The sequence below is a fragment of the Maylandia zebra genome, linkage group LG13, assembly GCF_041146795.1.
Source record: "Maylandia zebra isolate NMK-2024a linkage group LG13, Mzebra_GT3a, whole genome shotgun sequence".
NCBI classification, from domain to species: Eukaryota; Metazoa; Chordata; class Actinopteri; order Cichliformes; family Cichlidae; genus Maylandia; species Maylandia zebra.
In genome coordinates this window covers 9,997,631-10,020,046 of record NC_135179.1, presented here as the reverse complement: position 1 = coordinate 10,020,046, position 22,416 = coordinate 9,997,631, and the positions used below count along the sequence as shown (strand labels likewise).

The 22,416-nt window shown below is 40.5% G+C and overlaps 1 protein-coding gene across 1 annotated transcript in view; it reads right to left on the bottom strand.

The window, feature by feature from the left end:
- mrps5 (mitochondrial ribosomal protein S5) overlaps positions 1-12,689 on the bottom strand; it is a 32,677-nt gene extending 19,988 nt beyond the window's left edge. Inside the window, exons 1-6 of the mRNA XM_004553422.3 lie at positions 12,604-12,689; positions 9,286-9,438; positions 5,417-5,542; positions 4,772-4,885; positions 4,205-4,324; positions 1,159-1,193 (exon numbers count right to left, since the gene is read on the bottom strand). Of these exons, the coding sequence (XP_004553479.1) occupies positions 1,159-1,193; positions 4,205-4,324; positions 4,772-4,885; positions 5,417-5,542; positions 9,286-9,438; positions 12,604-12,652 (597 nt within the window). The 5' untranslated portion in view covers positions 12,653-12,689. The remainder of the gene's footprint in view (positions 1-1,158; positions 1,194-4,204; positions 4,325-4,771; positions 4,886-5,416; positions 5,543-9,285; positions 9,439-12,603) is intronic.
- Between the last annotated feature and the right edge of the window lie 9,727 nt (positions 12,690-22,416).

Below are 22,416 nucleotides of genomic sequence, written 5' to 3'. Positions count from 1 at the left end.
CAGGTCAAACTAAAATGACCAAATTTTCTTCTTTATCCAGCTTACTGTTATTTTCAAAAAGTAGTCATTACATAACTTAACTAGGAGAGACTGAGCTTTTTTACAATTAAAATATCCCTTAAATCAGGAGTGGGGAACTCCAGGCCTCAAGGGCCAGTGTCCTGCAGGTTTTAGATCTCACCCTGGGTCAACACACCTGAATCAAATGATTAGTTCATTACCAGGCCTCTGGAGAACTTCAAGACATGTTGAGGAGGTTACTTAGCCATTTAAATCAGCTGTGTTGGATCAAGGACACATCTAAAACTTGCAGGACACCGGCCCTCGAGGCCTGGGGTTGCCCCACCCCTGCCTTATATTGACAGCATAAAAGTTACACTGCAAGACAGTTTCAGGAATACTAAAAACCTCCAATGGTCTTCAGGATTTTAAGGGTCAATTGTGATCTTAATAAACTGCATACTGTGTGAAATTCTAAAAGAAAAAAAAACTGCAATTATATCCACCAAACTCTTGAATGAACAGCTTTGCTTTAGGGCTAATTGTATGCTTGGTTTCATACATGAAGCAAACGTGACCTAGATATTACACTATTTGACTTCAGGGAGTGCTAAACCAGTCCAACTGCTCAAATGCTGCTGCTTAGTTCTCAAATGGAGCTACCCTTGCTCAGCAAATTTGCCCCTATCACCATCCATGTGTACACACCACACTGGATTTTCCACTGCTTTGAAATACTTGAAAACTGTTTGCTCCCTTTGAGGCTTTCTGCAATATTTTAATGTACAGTCAGATTTATTTAGAAAATGACACATAAAACAAAATAAGCTAGAAGTTCCTAGGAGTCTGGGGGCTATCAGTACAGCTGTATTTTGTCCAGTCAGCTAATGCAGAGAGATGAAACGGTTCTTATTAACTTGGTTGGGGTAATAAACCAGCAATTAAAATGAAGTGAAACAATTAAACCGTCAAAAACGTATTCTCTTGATGAAAACTGTTAATTTGATGACAATGCTGCACAAGGGATCATCCTCATTTATTAACAATACAGCCTTTTTTACATTTTTGAAACAATTTAAACGCAACTGTTAATCAACATTGTCGAAAACGTTGTAGAGTGTGTCGTTCAGTAAACAGAAAGGGACAAGAGACACTAACCTCGATGACACGTGAATCGAAATCCTCGTAGGTTTCTGTGGACAGAGGAAAGAAAGACAAAGAAAGAAAGAAGTTCAGATAACAAAGCTTTAACACGCAAATGCATTTAAGCGCACACATCCGTACACACATACACTATAAACCGATTAACCAGGCGAGCGTAACAAATACCCAGAAGCCCTTGCAGCAGCGTAACGGGTCTGCACTTTTCATTGTCAGTGACCTTTGAAGGATGTTACTCTCCCAAATGCACCCCGTTCACTTCTAACCAATTAACAACAAACAAAGGAGAGCTGACTCAAAGGCTCCAAGGGGAGGACACACACACGCACACACACCCCCACCACAGCTGGTATATTGACCCAACATCTGTAGGAGACCAAAGCTGATCAGAGAGAAGTAATCAATTTCCAGCTCCCTTCACATCACATTCACCAAACCCCGAGTGTATCCTTGGAAGCGCGAGAACAACAACGTCAGGACAGCGCGTGAAAGAAGGTGTTCGGGCATGCAGGGGGGAAGGTGTGTATGTCAAGGTGTGAGAGGGCTTGTTAGCATAGAGGCAAGTGCAAAGGGAAGAGAGATATAAAACTAAGGAGGATGTGAACCAAGCAGAATCTTGTTCCCTCATCCTTTGTGGTTCGAGGTAAACAAGCTCAACTCCAGCAAAGACTAATGTTTAAAGATATAATGAGGCTGGGAACAGGAGGCTAGCTGCTTCATCAGTGAATCAGCCGGAATTAGCCAACAGTGTTCCTCAGAGTTTCAGATGAAGAGTTGACTGGGCAGGAGCCCAACACTACGGGCTTCAGAGCAAAGCTCTCTATATGCACCGGCATTTGGCCGAACAGCTGGTTACATTATCATATTAAGTTTTTACTCTAAAAATAGTTTTTGATCATTGGACTATGATGCATGACACATGTACATCGTATGGCCAGTGAAAAAGATTCATTTTCCAATGATTTTGGATTTTTTGTTAATCACTCGTGAAGCAAATAAAATCAGATGATCACAGACACAGGATAAGATACAAACTTAAGACATTCATACAAAAGATATAAATATATTTGTTTTCCCAACTTTCATCAGCGGTTTACTTTTTGAATTATCCTGTCACTGAGTTCTTTGGTTTAAAGATCTCCACAAAATTAGTTTATTTCTATTAAATAAGAGTGCATTTATGTTTCTAGCAAGAATACATCAACAGTCACTGTGGAATATATTGACCAAACTTTGTGTGAAAGATTTTAAATTACCTTTCATAAGTTTTAATTGATCATTAGTTGTCAATAATTAAAGTCTTATGGGCTCCACTGTAAAAGGGGTTGGAGATGGATTTTAAACCCACTAAATGATCAGCAAAAGCAAATTTGTTTCAAGAACAATCACAATAGGATGTTTTAAAGCTATCGGCAATTCATGACACTCATTATGCTATTTCTTTCTAGTAGGATAACTCCGAAGTCGGTACCAAGTCTACATAAAAATAATGTAAACGTTACAATAATCACTTTTCCTTTAGTTCAAAAAGCACCAGAGAGGCAACTGATTCGGGAGATAATGTGCAACAACAAAAACAACAGAATCCTAGGTAAAAATGTGTCAGGAGACTGACATCTGGATCTGTAAAAAGAATTAAAAATAACAAGTTTCATATACAAACTTTATACCAAGAAAATGTGATGAAAATACTGGTGCTTGTGTTAGCATTCTGAACAAGCTACATACAGTTACAGTCTGTTACATTTTGCTTCACAGAGACTTTATCCTTGTCCCAACCAATTATAAGGACCTATCATTGCTGTCATGGTCCACATGACTGTGATTTGTAGTCACATTTCTGGGAAGTGGCACATCAGGTTACAGGTTACAGCTGTGGTGTGCTGTAAATTGAGTTTTAAGGCTGTGGTTATAAGACATTCCATTCAAGGTGTGATGGACCAACAGCCCTGCATGGTTCATTGCAAAGTAACAGTGTGGTCATTTGGGTTTCTTGTACAGGAACAGGGGGGGGAAAGGCAAACAGCGTGGGAGGAACGAGAGAAGCCGAGAGGGTGATGGAAAAGGAAATGGAAGAGAGAAAATAATGAATTGAGAAATGACTGGAAGACATGAGGAATGGGAATAGGAAAAGAAATCTGGGGTAAAAAGACAAAGAGTGAACAGGAAAGCCACAGAGAGCAAAAAAGAGAGGGATGTCTTTCTAAATTAGGAAATTGTCCCATTTGACACTTTTGTCAAATTCTCATTTTCATCTCTAGCAGTGAGCCTCCATGCTGACCTCCTTCTGCTCTCTCTCTATCGCACACATACACACCCAGCATGCCTCTTATTACACTTGTATTGCTTCATCCACCTCATCTCTCTCCATCACTATAGTCATCATAACGTCTCGCTGTGTCTTTCAGTGTATATCTAAGTGAGGTGCCCCTCTGAGACCTGCTGTGTCATGATCTAGACTCTTGTTACTCCATGAGAGTGAGGTGGAGATGTCTGCACTGTGACGGTCAGCTCAAGCTGGTTGTATTTTGTTCTGCTACTTTTCTGGATTCACTAAAGACTGTTGTAAATACAACAAGGAGCAAATTGAAGGACACTGTTACCTAAACCAAGTAGGTCATGTTTTTGAAAGCATTTACGGCTCATTTTACTTGTAAACGCAGTAGTTCGAAAGGTTCTGATAAAACTTTGTATGGGTGTAGAGCAATGAGTGGGGTCATATTAAAAATCCATTAAAATTTGGCTTGCATCCACCACGGTCTACAACTTAATGATTTAGAGTTGAAAATTGACAAAAAGCCTTAAAACTATATCTACATAATTAACTACAGTACTGTGGGACGATTTCAAATATCATTGACCTCTGACCTCTCCTTTGCTGTCAACAGATTGACCTGAGAGTCAAAGTGATAAATAGCTCTATATAGCATTATTAAGATGACAAAAGGTTTTCCGGTTGAAATACTTTTTGAGCATAGTTGATTAATTTTAACAGTGTAACGGTATAACAGCAAGACTTTGTGAGCATTTAGGTATGATTTACCTCCATTGGGTCCAGGGTCAGGCGGCCCCAGGCTGATTCCCCCCCAGGAGTTTCCTGTCCAACCTCTCTCCCTCTTCACCTTCATCTTCCTCCTTCTCTCCCACTCATCCCTCTGACGCACTGCAGAAAAACACAACAGACGAATTTTTGCAGAGGTCACAGCTGACTACAAGGAGCACAACACGATAAACATCAAAGGTGCTATCTGTCAATGTCAAATTAACTGTGTAATTACTATTAACAAATGAGATCACAGTGGAGACAAATTAGCGGCTTCTATGTCCCAACAGTGGCGCTTGTTTTTCAAGATTAAGACCTCATTTACCCCCACCGCTCCTTCTTGGTGGCTCGTGAAAAGTTAATTTATTTTTCCAGAAAAATGATTTTTCTTTGGCTTTTCTAACGCTCAGAAGCGGAATATAAGCTGACAACTGATGGACAGCTGTGATATTGGATAACATAGCTGGCAAAATGTCAGTGCATTCATAAAGTTGCACAGGTTTGTGATCATTTTGTGCTTCTGCGCAGATAACAGTGACATGTGATGGGATATTTGTGTGTCTTCACCTAGTTCAGCTTGAACCTCCTGCTGCTCAGCTTCGCCTCTTCGACTCATGCTCTGCAAAGCGCCATCCTTCAACACTGGACTGTTGAGTCCAGGCCACAGAAAACCGCCACGACCTGGAGGTTAAAAAGAGAAAAAAAGGAAATCAATTACAGGAATAAAGAATGAGAGGAAGAGAAATTAGTACTAATTATTTTGCAAACATTTGTATTTTCTTTGTATATATGGATCTAAGGCCATGATACTTGCAGTGTGTGGATAAAAACAGCTGTTGACAGCTGTGGACACCGAGTGAAAATAGTTGTTCCCATTATCTTCCATACCTGAGAGAGCTCTGCGGGATTCCAAAATGATGGATGCTCTCTTGCAGAGCATTAATAATTTAACACTAAGTAATGAATATTCTAGTTTGTCATCCTCATCAGCTGCTTCTTAGCTTCAGCGTGAGTGTCACTGTGTGATTGGCAGCGCTTGTGTTAACAGCTGAGCAGGAGAAATTTATGCACTTCAGAACAAAGGAAATCATTTAGACAATTCAATTGTATTATTTAAAGAGAAAATTATAGGAATTAGATTTTCTGTGTTTTACCAGCTTTACTCTTCTGTCAAGAAGTGAATTAAAGAAAGGCACGCAGTGGAAGTCTCACCCTCTCCAATGGTCTGTCCTCGGTTCAGATCTCTCCTTAGTTTGCGTCTGGTACGCTTCCCTCGACCCTTTCTTGCTCCAGCACCGGACTCAGCCAACACACCTCTCCATAGCTCTTCAGCCGTTACTGTAAACACACACACTCACAGTTAAACACACACACATTAAACAAAAATGGTCATACCATGTTTGAGAATAAAGGTTATCTATGGTTGTGGATGGTTATTGAGTTATGACTGACAAGCCGTTAGGCAGTGAAGAAGCGGTTTCACAGTCCAAGCCACACCTCTTGTCACATCCGTCTTTTTATGACTAACATGGTGGTGAAAATCTAGAGACTTCAGAAACCAATGGTTAAAGTCCCGGTAGTTACAACCATCTTTCAGACTGTTTGTGATTTTACCTTTGTTTAGTTCTTATCACTCTTATCAAGGTCTTTTCTCAACATCTTTTATGGTTCACATATTTAAAAGTTTTATTTTTCTTACATGAAAATGTAAAAAAGGCTTTAAATGTTTGTTTTCTACAGATTAGCTGTATGAAACTAGCCTTTTTCTCCAAATGCATTAAAGGTTTTAGAATTTCACTGTCAGTAAATGACAGATTTGTTTTTCTGATTACTTGAGACCTAAAACAATTCATACACGAAAGATAAAACTAAATGATTAGTATTTGACAGCTGATAAATCACTTAAATGACTTTTGATTAAAAAATGAAAATATTAAATACGTTTTCAAATGTGAGAATTCACTGCTTTTCTTGGTCTCACATTGGGGTAAATTTGTATTTGGGGCTTCCTGTAATTGTTGGACAGACAAAACAAGACGATAGTTATTTTCAGCACCTCACTGAGTGAGCTAATACCAGAGGACTGTTAGCAGTGACAACAATTTGAAACAGATTAAAATATAAGACACACCTGAAACAGTCTTATTAAAACAAGTGTCTCTTCTGCTAGCAGGAAAAATGCTGCCAGCAGAGTAGATTTAACTACTCATCTGCCACACCTTCACCTTGACTTTCGCTCAACTCACCAAGTCAAAACACTTAAGAGTCAAAAGATCATAAACATTTCAGAATTTGGGTCCGTCCTCTCAGAGCTGACAAATAAAAATGTTAAACAGTAATCTCACAATGTAAGATCTAACTAATGTAATGTGAGAATGCTTGGAGCCTTGCCCCTTTAAAAGCCACAAATAAGGATGTTCAGTAAGTGACATAAGGGAGCACCAGGGACCGTAACTAAAAGCTAATAAATTTGCAGTGGCTATACAGCAATCACTGTAAAGTGGTAATTCATCACCAAAGGCCCAAGTAAGGATCTGCAGTACATCCACTGATTCAGACATATCTGAAAATCAGTAAGCAACATGCACAATAAAAAGTTAAATAGCCCAATTAAATATTTATAAGCGAATACTTAAAGAGTCTTCCTGGAGAAATACAAGCCAGGGACAGAGTCAATGTAACGCGACAGGCTGTTTGACAGTGTGTTTTTCATGTAATCACAATTCAAACTGAAAGTGTGACGTGTTGACAGGCACAACATTTTCTTAATTACACGAGAAATGCTGAGGCATTGACTGTAAATGATTAAGACTGAAAAAAGGAGTAGTTATGAAGCGGGTGATGAAGCATGGCAGAGAAAGCAGGAGATAAAAAGAGATGTTTTGACAGCTTCATATATGCCCACTTCAAACACTGTCATCAGTCCTGACATGAATTCCAAACAAGCTCTGCTAACGTGCATTTACCAGTGAGAACATCCCTTTGAACATGGCCAGATGAATCCGGACACTATAATAATATGCACCCATTTAGAGCAGGGCGATATGACCAAAAATATTTATCACGATATACATTTGAAAATTTGCGATAACGATATAACTGACGATGTAATTGACACTAGACAAAATTAGAGATGGCACGATACCACTTTTTTATGTCCGATACCGATATCATAAATTTGGATATCTGCCGATACCGATATGAATCCGATATAGTGTTTTTTAATCAACAAAACTGTTTTTTTAAATATCTTGCTGCATTTTGTATAAGTTCATACTCAAGTTTAAAACCACAACTACACTAAAGCTATTCTGTTATACCTGTATGCAAAAAAAATATTTCATAGTTCAGCAATACTGATCAATCTAATAAACTTAAACCTACACCATCCTCCCTATTCTGGTATTTTAAAGAGTACTTAGCGTAAATATTAAGCAACCAAACTAATAGGGTTCCAACTCCCAGCAACAACAAAAATAAATAAATAAAAAATAGGGAACCACCCCTCACGCTCCACCTCATGATGCTTAATTGACGTAATCAACCTTAATTTGATGCAGTGTGAAAAAAAATGCACAGAAATCAATTATTTTTCAAGAAATATTAAATAGATTCAACATCTTTCTTCAACAAAATTGCAGACTGCACAGATGGTACCTTCCCAAAGTAAAAAGTACTATAGCTTACTAGGGTATATATATTAGACTTAATAGTTACTATATACAGTAATGGACTTCTATTCATTTTACATCAAATTAAAACTTTGGGTGTCAGATAATTATTTATTAAAAGCTAGACATTTTAAATGAGAATAAGAAAGAAAAGTATGTCTTTGTGCCCCCTTTTCCCTGTTAATGCCCTATCGGCCCCCCTGGCTAAACTTTGCTAGATCCGCCCCTGCACAGTTACCAGCGTCAGCTACGTAGAAAAAGATCCTGGAGTAGAAAGTAATATTAAATACATTCTAACAATAGCTGATCAAGCTTAAACGTGCTGCTGTTGTTCAGCCGCTGGTTTCCTCTTTCTGGTGCAAAGTGGGCCAAAAACAAACATGAGAGACGGACTCGCGACAGAAAAGCCGATCAGCTGATCATTAAGCAGTTTCATGATTGAAGTAGCAGCAAGAAGAGGCAGTCGCTCCATATATCATTTGTTAAGCTTAACGCAGGAATGCTTTACAAACATTCAGAGATGGACATAAACACTTGCTTTACTTCTCTCGGGATAACTTTGTCGGAGATGAAATGCCGGGTTGCTAGCGAAGCTCCACATGCTATCCAGACCACCGACAGGTCCCGCATGCCACAGCCGCTCTATCACGTGATGCATACTGCTCCGACGTGCTAACATTCTGAGGTGAGTTACGGCGTGTTGCAAGTTTTGTGAGGTGCTTTCGTGATATTTAATGGATCGGATTACATTTTTTATTTTTCTCCGATATCCGATCCAGTAATTTAGGTCAGTATCGGACCGATACCGATACGTAATATCGGATCGGTCCATCTCTAGACAAAATACTTTACAACTCCACAATTTTATTAGGGCAAAAAAACCCATCAATGTATTTTCACTTAAACAAGGAGCTGTTTTTTTTATGTGCATTAAAGTTATATAAAAATTTAACAGTGCAAATGCAAATTCCTCGCTGACAGTTTAACCAAAAGGCACTTCCAGTGGAAATTGGCCGACATATCCTCAGCATAACCATGTATAATATCCACAAAACTGAAAAAGAGGTTATACACACGCAATACGGTAATATTATGTTGAAGCACAGTACGTATCACTCCGCGAGGCTCCTGCCTAATATAGCCGTAATGCTCCGACAAGCCATCAAGTGGTGCAGGTTCGTAGCTTAGCAAAGTCGTACTAAAACATTGGACAGATTTTCGAGCGCCGTGTACGACATAAAATCGTTTCGAGGTCAGTATAATTATAACCTGTGTTATATAAGGAGACAACTTAAAACATTCTAAACAGCTATGCTTTTGCAAGTCATGCTATGGTGTACTTTTAATATTATAGTGGGAGGATGATGGCTGGAGAGAAGAGTTTTCAAAATCATAATTTCATAAACTTACGCTTGTTGAAGAAGCTGCCGTGTCTTGTTTGCTGCGATGTTGTTGGAGGGAGCGGTGAAAGTGCAGGGTGTCTTTGCAGAGACGCAGCTGAGGCTCGACTTGCCAAGAGAGACGCCTGTACAACTCCTCCTACAGCACGGAGAGATGCTGCACCTGTAGACCAAAGACACCAAAGAAAAGGCAGATCTTATTAAAACTGCATTACTTGCATGATGACAACATGCAAAGATAAAGTCATGAAAGTATGTCCACTCAAGTCAACAGCTGGGCTAATAACCAAAGAGAATACATTAAATGAGGATATATAAACCACCAAGTTGTTGTAGAATTTCACTAGGTACATTTTCACATGATATAAAAAATATGATGCTAAGGGTTTACTTCCCTAGCATACACAGCAAAGTCACAAGTCCAGGCATATCTTAGATCATCAGCCTCCACAATTTTTTAGTAAAAAGGGAGCTACTTCAGCAAAACACAATACTTTACAAACATACGAGACAACTGTTTCTGCTGAAAGTGAAAACAGCAGACATGTTCTGCCACTCGTGGCAAAAGCGGACCATTGAATTAGAATAGAATTAGAATAGAATTCAACTTTATTGTCATTGCACATGCACAGGTACAGGGCAACGAAATGCAGTTTGCATCCATCCAGAAGTGCTTAGTGATATAGATATATTACAATATATATTAGCAATAATATAGATATGTAAGTATATTACAGAAATGGGTCTATTATGTTATAATGTACACGGTATGAAGTATGTTGTGAATATTCTATAACTATAAGTATGTACAGGCTGTAGTGAGTACAAGCTATGTACAGGATATGGACAGGATACAAATATGAAAAACTATACAGAATATGAAATAAATAACTTTACAGGAATCTGAGATATACAGCTATACAGAAATGGGAACTATGCAAGTTGTAAACAGTTGTAGGGTTAAAAATTATCGTATGTACAGAATGATTATTTACACAGAGCTATACAGTAGTGCAGTTAAGGTAAGTGAGGGTGTGGATAATTTCTACAGAGGCTATATAAAGTGCTAGTGGTTGTGAGTGGTGGTTCACTCCATGTTATTATTGTGTGTTTGAGGGTACAGTTGTCCATTGTGTGTGTGTGTGTGTATGTTCAGTCCATGAGTTAACGTGGGTCAGATGTCAGGAGGCAGAGTTCAGGAGTCTGACAGCTGTGGGGAAGAAGCTGTTCCGGTACCTGGTGGTCTTAGTCCGGAGGCTCCTGTAGCGCCTCCCAGAGGGCAGGAGGGTGAAGAGTCCATGTGATGGGTGACTGGGGTCTCTGATGATTTTCCCAGCCCTTTTCAGACACCGCTTCCTGTAGATGTCTTTTATGGCAGGAAGTGGTGCTCCGGCGATGCGCTGGGCAGTTTTCACGACCCTCTGCAACGCCTTCCGGTCCGAGGCAGAGCAGTTCCCGTACCAGACTGTTATACAGTTGGTCAGGATGCTCTCGATGGTGCAACGATAGAAGTTCACCAGGATGTCTGAGGACAGGTGGTTCTTCCTCAGAGTCCTCAAGAAGAAGAGGCGCTGGTGAGCCTTCTTGACCAGCTTGGAGCAGTTGGTCGTCCAGGTGAGATCCTCGGAGATGTGGACTCCCAGGAACTTGAAGCTGCTCACACGCTCCACAGCCGTCCCCTTAATGTGGATGGGTGGATGTGGGTCAGCATTCCTCCTGTAGTCCACGATGAGCTCCTTGGTCTTCTCGGTGTTAAGCAGCAGGTTGTTTGTGTCGCACCACTCAGCCAGACGATCCACCTCCTCCCTGTAGGCGGCCTCATCGTTGTCACTGATGAGGCCAATCACCGTGGTGTCATCTGCAAACTTAATGATGGTGTTGGAACCATCAGCAGGTCTGCAGTCGTGGGTGAAGAGGGAGTAGAGGAAAGGGCTCATCACACAGCCTTGTGGTACACCGGTGTTCATTGTGATGGTAGATGAGCAGCGGTTATCCAGCCGGACATGTTGGGGGCGGTTGGTCAGGAAGTCCAGTAACCATTTGCAGATGAGGGAACTGATGCCCAGGTCTGTCAGTTTCCTGATGAGTTGTGAGGGGTGGATTGTATTGAATGCTGAACTGAAGTCTATAAACAGCATTCTGGCGTAGGTGTTGTTGAGCACAATCAGGTTATGAAGGCACACAACAAATACTCAACACTCAACTCAAGCATCTTTGGAGCACTTGCTAGTTAAATGCCATATAACAGTAAGAGCAAAAGGTGTAACCGATGCAGTCGCACGGCGGAAAAGGTGAACTGTAAGCAGATGGTTAAAAAGAAAAATTTTTTTTTTTTCAGTTTTTATATGTGACAATACTGTGCAGACTCCTGAAGAGCTACAAGGTGAAGTTACTTTGGTTATTGTTAAGCAGTTACACTCTACTTTCACGTAGGATTTCCAGAGAAAACACTACCTGGGCTACGTTTCTGCTCATATTTGTCCTATGCTGTGTCACTGGATATAATGTTGCTGCCACTTTGTGGCAAGAGATTGACACTTTCTTTCTTTTTTGTCATCAATGACACTTGTTAAAACAGCAATGGCAATCACTGATAAAATGTTATTTATCACATTTTGTTCTTTTTTAATCGTCAAAAATTATTATAATAAATAATAACAATAAAACATTTTATTTGTAGGCGCCTTTCAAGACCCCCAAGAACAGTAAAATACCAAAGTTGAAGTATGCATAAAAATAACAGCTGGAAAACACCATACAATTAAACGTACGGTAAAGAATTATAGAATAAGCAGTGCAGAATCAAACAGGCTTAGAAATAAGTGCTTTAAGGCTACAAACACTAGATTATACACCTGAAAGGTGTACCTAACAAAGGCGACACTTTATGAAGCACACAGCTATTCTTTCAAGTCTATTTCGCAGAAATAATTCTCAGAACAACCAGTTTCACATTTAAACCATTACATTCTGTTACTTGATCAATATTTAGGGCATAGCAAAATCGATTAGGGAGCAATGGTGGAGTACGTGTAACCCGAAACTTGCAACACAGACACAGTACCACCCAAAAATGAACACAATTTGCTGAATATGTCTTCAATTTAACTCCCTGGATGCTGCTGTTAGTGAATGCAGTTCAGGTTTTTGGCTGAAGTGAGCAATTTTCACGATGTGAGTGATGATGACAGGCTCTTCCGGGTCAACTAAGCAAACCGGAGCAAAACAGTAACAATTCAAAAACATCAAGACAATAAATACACTGCACTTTATAAAATGGGCTATGTTTAAAAAGCTGTGAAACAGAAAAAAGGGAGAAATAATTCACCTCCAAGTGTGATGCGGAGGGCACAGCACACCCCGATGGATGCCGCCATCTTGGAATTCTGAAGGACCTCTTACAGGACAACTGGGGGTGTCTTACGATGCCTGTTGAAAAATCGTAAAATACAGCGAATTTCCATTTCATAGTGATTGAGTATAATTTTCTTCCTGTAATGATCTTTGATCTTGTTTCTTTATATTTTGCTTACAAGGAGTCAGACTTTTTATATATATATATATATTTTTTTTAAAGTGGGATATCACCTCTGCATGAAGCTCAGAATAGTTATGAAATGTCCTTGCTACAAATATTCCACTGTCAACTTTTAGTTACATGAGGCACATAGTGCACAGAGGTTGCCAACTTTTTGCAGAGTCAATCACTAGAGACCTTCAAATTATGTGACCTTCAGATTCGCTCAAGAACAGTACATACAGAGATTCATAGTATGGGTTTCCATGGCTGAGCATCCAAGCCTTACATCACCAAGCATAATAAAACATGCCGGATCAAGTAGTGTAAAGTACTTTGGACTCTAAAGCAGTGGAGCCGTGTTTTCTGGAGTGATGAATCGTGCTTCACAGTCTGGAAAATGGTTCTTGTCTGTCTTTATTGTGCCATGTGTAAAGTTTGGTGGAAAAGAGAATTATGGTGTGTTGGTGTATGTGTGTGGTGGGCTGGAATCATATTAAATCCTATGGATAAAGAATGGGGTCGCATATGTTAGCAAAGGTAGGTGAGCAAAAGCCTTTGGCAATATAGGGTGCCATCTTGAAAGCATCTGATTGGCAACAGCTTCATTTTTCAACATAACAATAAAGCCAAACACACTGAAATATAAAAATACTATCACTCATGAATTGTCCTCTCCAGAGCCTGGAGTTCACCATTGAAGCAGTGTGGGATTGTATTAGTAGAGAGCCAAAGAAATGGCATCCAAAATCTAAAGAAGAATTCTGGAATGTCCTTCAAGAAGTATTCCTTAAGGCTGCTTGAAGAAATTTAAAGACAGTTTCCCTAAGAGAGGTAAGGTGTTAAAGAATAAACATGATGACACCAGATATTGACTTTGAGGTTTGTTCAAACCCTACATTCTGTTTTTCCCTTGTATACCAAATTGCCATAATTGCATTTTTCATTGAATTGGTGCACCAATTTTTCTTAGCAAAATATAAACCGTGTTGGCTCACGAGTTTTGCACAGCTCTCTATTTGTAAATAACGTAATCATATCTTTGATTCCTTTATTTACCAAAAAGACTATGCTCTCTTTATAACTGTGTGTGTAAGTCTAACAAGCAATCTCACTCAGTTTCAAAAAGACACTCAGTGAAGAGTTTGAACATTAATGATATGTTTGTGGCTTTCTGGTAAGCTCTTATGTCTGAAAGAAGAAGGAGAAAACAAACAAGATTTTTTTTCCAATGAGGATGTCTGCTGGCTGCACATGAAACTCAACAAAGTCTTAGTTTTTCCTCTTTTGATATTAATTTTCACATTGAGAGGAGAGAAAACACGGTAATTACAATGTTGAGAAGCTGAGAAAAAGATGCAGGAGAGAGCTGAAGTAGCTGTGGGTAGAAAGACAGGAGGAAGGCATGAGAACAAACTGTGATGAGAGGGAGGAATGAAATGCTGTCTACAGAACAGGAAAAAGGAGGTGGATGTCGATGATGCACACAGCATGAATTGCAATGGCAATCTGAAGGACTCTCCTGGGAAGAAATGCATAGTTTAACATTCTGACAGTCAGAAAATATCTAGACATGGTTTAAAAAAATATCGGTCACTGGAAAAAGAATATCAAAACTTCATGACTCTGTATATTACTGTATATATAATGGCATCTTATGAGTGGTTGTAAATCGTACCTTAATACCCATATTATGTCAGTATGCACTGTAATTTTGTTGTCGTTAACCCAAACCTTTCCCATTTCTTTGAAGTGTATTTGTGCAAATCATTCAACAAGTATGTGAGCATCTAGAAACAGAAACTGAGCAGTGATGCTTGATCCATTTGAACATGCAAGCATGCCATTTGTATAATGATGCAAGCATGTGGCGAGCACCTACAGCGCACACACACACAGCTGTCGCTAAGCATGTGCAGCAGGCCACCAATCAGTGCCTCGTGCCTTTGGCCATGATTGCCATGCAGCAGAGTGATTGATAATTATCCTGTATGCATCTCAATTTCACCTTATTCAACATAATTTCCTCAGTATTACAGCCCTTTCCCCCGTAGATCTGCAATCAAAAAGCTGCTGAAGAAAGGACAGCCGTCCAGCTGTGTGTCAGCAGGAGATGGGAGCTCCCTGCTGTTGAAAGGATCAATGGCTTTCATACAGTAAGTTTTTCTATAATAATTGCCCCATAATGACAGCTTCATCCAGGGTTTTATGTAAAAGAGTGAGTCACTTTTCTTGGCTTTGTACAAGAGAGCGGAGGAGTGAAGAGTGGGAATATATATATATATTTGAGGTAAACACAGTGCTGCTGGAGTTCAGCGCAACTTCAGTCAAAGTAAGAGAAGTTTGTCATGCACAAGCTCTGCTAAATGTTGGTAATGTAATTTGGTTCCTGTCAGAGCAGAAGGGTCAGCATCGTCTTCTATATGGAGCAGGCTATTAGACTGAACTGAACAGTCACTTCAAACTGGCTGCAAAAACAAGTCAAACCTCACAGGCTGCTATGTTAACGTGTTCAAAATTAAAGATAAAATTATTATGTTTATAGCCTTGTAGTTTTTCATACCTATTATACCTATTTATATTCTGTTAAAGCTTAAAGCAGTGTGCGCCTGCATTTGACTGACAGTTATGCATGCACATAAAGAGTCTATCTTTGTCTGCTAGGTTTTACTTCTGGTAACTAATAAGGCTCATCTGGACCTCTACAATGTTTTGAAGCATTTTTAATGGAATGTTACGGATTCAAATATTGGGGATGGATACAAGAGGAAAAACCACAATAACAACACTGGTCCGGCCGGGTTGAGTCAAACGCTGATTTTAATGATCACACGCGTGGGAGATGGACACCGTACGCAGACAGCATCAGATCTCAAAATGGTGGAGCATTGATCAAACTCTTATAGCCTCTAGTGGCCCCCACCTTATCATAAAAGCCTAAACATTCACATGCTTTCTCTCACACAGCGTCTAAGCTACGACCTTGGCTCCCTGTTTATCTGCTCCTGCTGAGATGGGGCAGAAAACTCCAGTATGTTCTGTTCTCTTCTAATCAGACAAATAAGGCGATGACTTTCTGCGAACAGTATTTCTTATAACTCAGCAGTATAATGCATCATAAAACAATATCATTCATTCACAATAAATCAGCAGTCTAATGTAATGCAAATCAGTTTAACAATTGCAATAGTTACCACCTTCTAATTCAGGAGAATAATGCAAACTAAAACTACATAATAATTCACAAACTTTAATTAGGGGTCTAACATGGCATAAAATAATATTATAATCTCACAGGAATTAGGTGAAAAAGGTGCTCATATAGTAGAGCTCTGAATGTAGCCTCTCATTCATTTCTTCTTCATAGCAGCAACAGAAGGTTATATATTACATCATGTTTACCTTTATTTACTGAGACGAATCAAACTGAATTGAAATACAGTATGAAAAGCAAAAGCAGTACAATTTTAACAAGCTCCCAAAATTGTTTCTGTTCTTTCCCTTCCTTAAGAATAGCTTCTTGACAGCCATACTTCCACTGAGACCATTCCTAATGAGGCTTCATTGAACAGCTGATGGATCAACCGAAGGGCAAGATGTATCTCTCAGGACTTGTGCCAGGTCTTTGGTGGATTATTTTTCTATTATTTAAGGACATTAATTTCAGATGCTATTCTCTGCTGCAGATACACAGGACAAACTGCACGCCATCACATGACATACTAAGTTTTTGGCTGATAGCTCTTTGCAAATTACCTTGTTGGATCAAAACTACCTTTTTATCCCTGTGCTAATGTATCTTTGACATTTTTCATATTCAACTGGAAAAAAATAGCAACAAATGATATGTTTCTGCAACAGGCTGTTAGAAAGAAAGTGCCCAAACATACAATTTAAAATTGGTTATTTAATAATATATGCATAATATATGTGTTTTATATGCGTAAACACAACACTGGCTTGTGCTTTCAGTTAGGTGCCTCCAGAAAGCATTAAGAACTATTTCTTAAGATGACTTTAAAATGTACAAGATAGTCATGAACCACCCTTGCATATGTCATTTTGAACTCAGCACAGTCTATAGCTTAAGATTGCAAACAGGTGCAACAGGAGAAAGACCAATTTGTACATGCCCACACAGCCTCTAAAAGGAGCCTAATCAAACCAATCAAGTGAAAACACATGCGGGTGTGTATAAAATATCTCAGAGTGCATGCATGTTTGTACTGGCTACCAAATTTCTTTAAAACATTTTAAAACTGGTTTTACCTGAGAGGAAAATCAATATTCAAATCAAGTTGTACTATTTTTTAAATTCAGAATACATTATTTACAAACAGAATCGAGAGGAAAAACTTTAAGGGTTTTCAGAGTCTGTGCACTGTTAAGTTAGGCTTAGTTTTTTTTAACTGGGAGTCTTCAATGCTCCTGTCATTTTTTCCTCTTGAGACGATTAAAATCTGTGTTGAGCTGTGTGGCAACAAATATTATCCTTAAACACAGAGTACTGACTGGCACTGGCTATATCTAGAAATCTGTTACTGTAACTTAGCCAGTACGTTACACCTATTTAGCCTACAAAGCGTGTTTGCCACGCTTTTAATATATACAAAGCACAGTAGAATTGTTTTTTTTAGAAAGCTCTTTAGTAATTGGCCTTTAAAATGTCAATGAACAGACTTTCATCTAAAGACCTCTAAGGTGTACTGGTGACACACACAACATGCTCACACACATTGACTTGAAACACTGAGTACAAACAGCCTGAGGAAGGAGGAGCATGGCAGTCAAAGACAGAAGCACAAAGACACAGCGAGAGAGGAAAGAAAAAAGTATCATCCATCTTTCCCAGGTTGGCTTTGGAGCTTAGACATATATAACATTGCCTGTCAAAGACTCCCGTCTCCCTCTAGGCAGGGAGTCAGAAGTTGGGATGCCTGTGTGTGAGAATAATGATTTTAGTCTGCTTGTGTGTGTCAGAAAAAGTAAATTCCCAACAAAACTTTATTTATAACCCCTTTCAATAAAGTATCCATTATTATTATTATTTTACACTGTAGTGTAAGAAACAGTAGTGCAGCCAAGTATTAAATCCTTAACTGCAAAAAAAAATAAAACAATGCAAGCAAAAATATAACAATATCGAAGTCAATGTTTGAAAGTTAAGCATTACTCTGGGAGTCCTGCGGTTGATGTTTCTCCGTAATCCTGCAGCTAAAACAAACACAGTCTCATTCCAAAGTCTTTAAATGATTTGTGAGGGTCTGTTACATTTTAAAGCACTTTTTGTTTTGACTTCAAGTTTTGACATGAAGGCTATTGTTCCAGAATCCCATTCATCTGGATTAAAAGAGTGATAGCAAAGAAAAGTCTGCAAAAGGATGATGAGGTGAGGATGGGCAGTCAATGAGAATGATGGCTGGTTCATGTCTGCTGAATGTTCCGCGTGCTCTCAGGATGTTACATAGTGCTGTCTTGTCAAGTGTCAATCCCACAAAAAAAGGGGGAAAATGGTGGTTGCTTGGTGATTGCATGGAGTTTTTCATATTCAGTGACCCTCAATCTCAAATTGGGACACTGTGTACACTTAGAACGCAAATAAAACAGAATGCAAAGACTTGTAAACCTCAGCAAACCACATTTTATTCACAATAGAACATAAAAACCACATCAAATGTTTAAAATGAGAAAATCCACCATTTCAATAAAAATATTAGCTCATGTGAGAGCAACACAAAAGGCTGGAAAATTCAGTGGTACTGAAGAGAAACAGCTGGAGGAACATTATGCAAACCAATTTAGGTTAATTAAAGCTCCACCGTGAAAAGTGAACATGATTCAGAATATTTGGAAAACATGGTTCTCTGGACTAAAGAGGAGACGGGCCATTAGACTTGTTATCAGTACTCAGCACTGGTTCTGTGATTGCATGGGTGTGCAGTGGAACTGGCCACTTGCACATGTGGAAATGGACAATCAGTGCTGAAAGGTATATATGGTAACACCTGCTCCCATCTAGGCAGTACCTTCTTCAGGGAAGGCCTTGCATATTTTAGCAAGACAATGCTACGCCCTGTTTGAAACAAGCAGCTAGTGTTAGCAATCCCTTCATATGTTAGTCATGTCAGTGTTAAGATCAAAATTTTTTAACTACGACTAGCAAAAATTCTACAGTTTGCCATGTTGCAACATCATGTTTCTACAATAGTACAGAACTAATAAACCATTGCAAACGGCGAAGGTCCTGAATAGCTGAACAAATACATTTATTTATAGTTTGGACTCACACTTTAGGAAATTCAAAAGAGCCTTGAATTTACCCCAAGAAAGGAGTCAGAGACCGGTAGAGAGAGCAAAAGCCCAAACTAGCAGCAAACAGGAAGAGAAGGCATATACTTAGACAGTGAGCTGACAGCTTCTCCCAGCGGAGTTGTCTGTAGGTCATCTTAACGTGACGTGGATCGATACTCCAGCTCCCTGCTGTCCCCTCTCTGACACCTCCTCTTCCTTGCCTTTTGCTCCTCCTGCTCCTTTCCTCTCACAGACAGGAGGTGACATCGCACCTGGCTTTAACAGTACAAACCAATTAACAACTGTCAGTAAATCCTTCCTGGCTTTCTTCTAATCTTCTTCTTAGTGCAGGGAATCTCTCACAAAACATATGAAAAGCACCTTATATTCAGATCTGGCTGTAGATGTTTTTGTTCACTCATTTGGTTTAAGTGAACTTTGGATGCAAGATGGGCTGCAATCCAGAGGCGCAGCAATTTCCTAATGTTGTAAACCTGCTCAACATTTGGCAATAAACCCCTTTCTGATTCTGATTCTGATTCTAATAGAGATAAATAGCATGGAGTAGTGTTGTAAGAAAAAGTCTTTGACTGAACATTTAATATTTTAATTAAATTTAATTATTTTAATTATTTAATTTAAATATGTGAACTAAGAAGCAATTTGCTTAATTCTTAAAATATTTTGTTTCCCTTGCCTCTACCAGTTCCCTGGTAGCCTTTCATAGAAAGCTTTTGCTCCTAGCTCTTATTGTTGTTCTTTTTAAATGTGTTGTCATTTTAAATTGAGGTCAAATTGAAAATCATTTCTATTCAGGACAAAGCGAAGGTATTGTGGTGGACCACTAGAGGGCTCCACTCACACTCAGTGTTGAGGAAGTGTGTTGCTGTGTTTTGTGGCGCGATGTGTTCAGTTGATGTGTGGAGAGGAATAAAGAAGGAGCGAGAACTAAGAGCTCCTTTTCGCCAGTTCCATCTGCGCCAGGTTTTCCAGCGTTTGGCAGCGCACGGCCTGATCATCAACCCTTCCAGTTGATGTGCCAGTTTGGGTTGCCTGTTCTGGATTTCCTCGGGCACCGCATTTCCGCTGAGGGTGTGGTTCCGTTGCCCGACAGAGTCCAGGCCGTTTTGGTTTTTCCGTGTCCCACGTCAGTTAAAGCGTTGCAGGAGTTCTTGGTGATGATCAATTTCTACAACTGCTTTCTCCCCAGAGCTGCCCACCTGCTACAGCCGCTCTATGCTGCCTTAAAAGGTAAAACAGCCAAAGATCCTGTTGACTGGCTGCCGGAACGCATCCAGGCGTTTTCCGCAGCCAAATCTGCGCTGGCTGACGCTACCCTGCTGGCCCACCCGTTTCCATCGGCGGAGATCGTGTTGACCACCGACACATCCGACGTGGCAGTGGGTGCCATGTTGGAACAGCGGGTTTCAGGTCTCTAGCAACCGCTTGCCTTTTTCAGTCGTACGCTCCGGGATGCCGAACACAAGTACAGTGTTTTCGACAGGGAGTTGCTGGCCCTGAACCTCGCGACACAACATTTTTGTTTTTTCCTCGAGGGTGGCAACTGTACTGCGTACGCTGACCACAAGCCTTTGACGTTTGCCATGTCCAAGGTCTCTGACCCATGGAGTGCACGCCAGCAGCGCCAGTTGCCGGCCATTTCGGAGTTTACCACAGACATTCAGCATGTGGCTGGTAAGTCCAATCACGTCGCTGACTGTCTCTCACGCGTGTTGGTTTCTCCAGTGTATGTCGGCGTCAACTATGCTGCCATGGCCACTGAGCAATGTGCTGTCCCGGACGTCCATGCCCTTCAGTCAACGAAAAAGGGGCCTCGTGCTGGAGGACACCCCCGTGTGGGACGGCGGTCCGCGCCTGCTTTGCAACGTTTCCACCGGCTGCCACCGCCTGGTGGTTCCCCTTTAGTGGCGTCGTCGTATTTTTGACTCGGTGCATGCCCTCTCTCATCCAGGCGTCCGGGCCTCGGTCAAGCTGGTTAGCGCCAGGTCTGTTTGGCCGGGCCTTTGCAAAACAGTGAAAGACTGGGCTGCGGCTTGTATCTCATGCCAACGCTCGAAAATCCACCGGCACACGCAGGCACCCCTTGAACATTTCTGCGTCCCCGGTAGGCGTTTCGATCACATTTATGTGGACCTGGTTGGTCCCTTGCGACAGTCGCAGGCTTTCACGCATCTTTTGACTGTGGTGGACCGCACGACCAGGTGGCCAGAGGCGGTACCCCTGGCGTCCACGACAGCGGTGACGGTGGCCAGAGCATTTTTTGTCAACGTGGGTTTCGCGTTTCGGTCCCCCTGCTGACATTACCTCGGACAGGGGCCCCCAGTTTGTTTCTGAGCTTTGTTCTGCCATGGCTGACGGCCTGGGGGTCAAGGTCCACCGCACCACAGCAAGCTAACAGGATGACGACTGGGTCGACCGTCTTTCGTGGGTTTTGCTGGTATTGTGTAGCGCGGTTAAAGAAGACCTCGGGGATTCCCCGGCTGAACTGGTCCTCGGCCAGCCCCTCCGGTTCCCCGGAGAATTCTTACCTGAGAGCCCCCACCCCGTGTTTCGATATCATCTGTGCTGCCTTTTTGCCCCCCAAAGGACTCAGGACTTTGCTGTTCCTGGCACCACTGCCTGCCTGACACTTTTGTTCTGAGGTCGTTGGACTCTGCTCGTTTTGTTTTCGTCAGGCACGATGCCCAAAGGACTCCGCTGCATCCACCATATGATGGGCCATACAGGGTTCTTAAACCGTGGGTTCTTAAAACTGTGGTGGACCACTAGAGGGCTCCACTCACACCCAGTGTTGAGGAAGTGTGTTGCTGTGTTTTGCGGCGCGATGTGTTCAGTTGATGTGTGGGGAGGAATAAAGAAGGAGTGAGAACTAAGAGCTCCGTGTCGTCCATTCTTATCTCCACAGTATATCCAATAATTCTTCTTTTATCTTGATATGAATAGAAAAAAACAACAACTTTATATTTGGTTGTAAATTAAATTAAGATGTTTTCACTAATTAACTACGTATTAAATGACTATTCAGTGTATTTGTCAGTATTCTGCTCTATATGTTAGTTTTTTATACTATTGCTGCAATAGTGTTACAATATTACAACATTTGTAATGGAAACATTCCCTTCCTTGCTAGAAAAGAAGTAAATGAATAGTTAGACTGCTCCTCAGTTCTTATTCTTAGTACAGAAAATGTCACACTTACAGTACATGACATAATATGCTATACTTGTATAAAATTAAACCGCAACTGGAAATAATTATCCACTAGCCTCTTTATTAGGCACTGCTTTGTAGGAAACGGATGATCTACTGGAA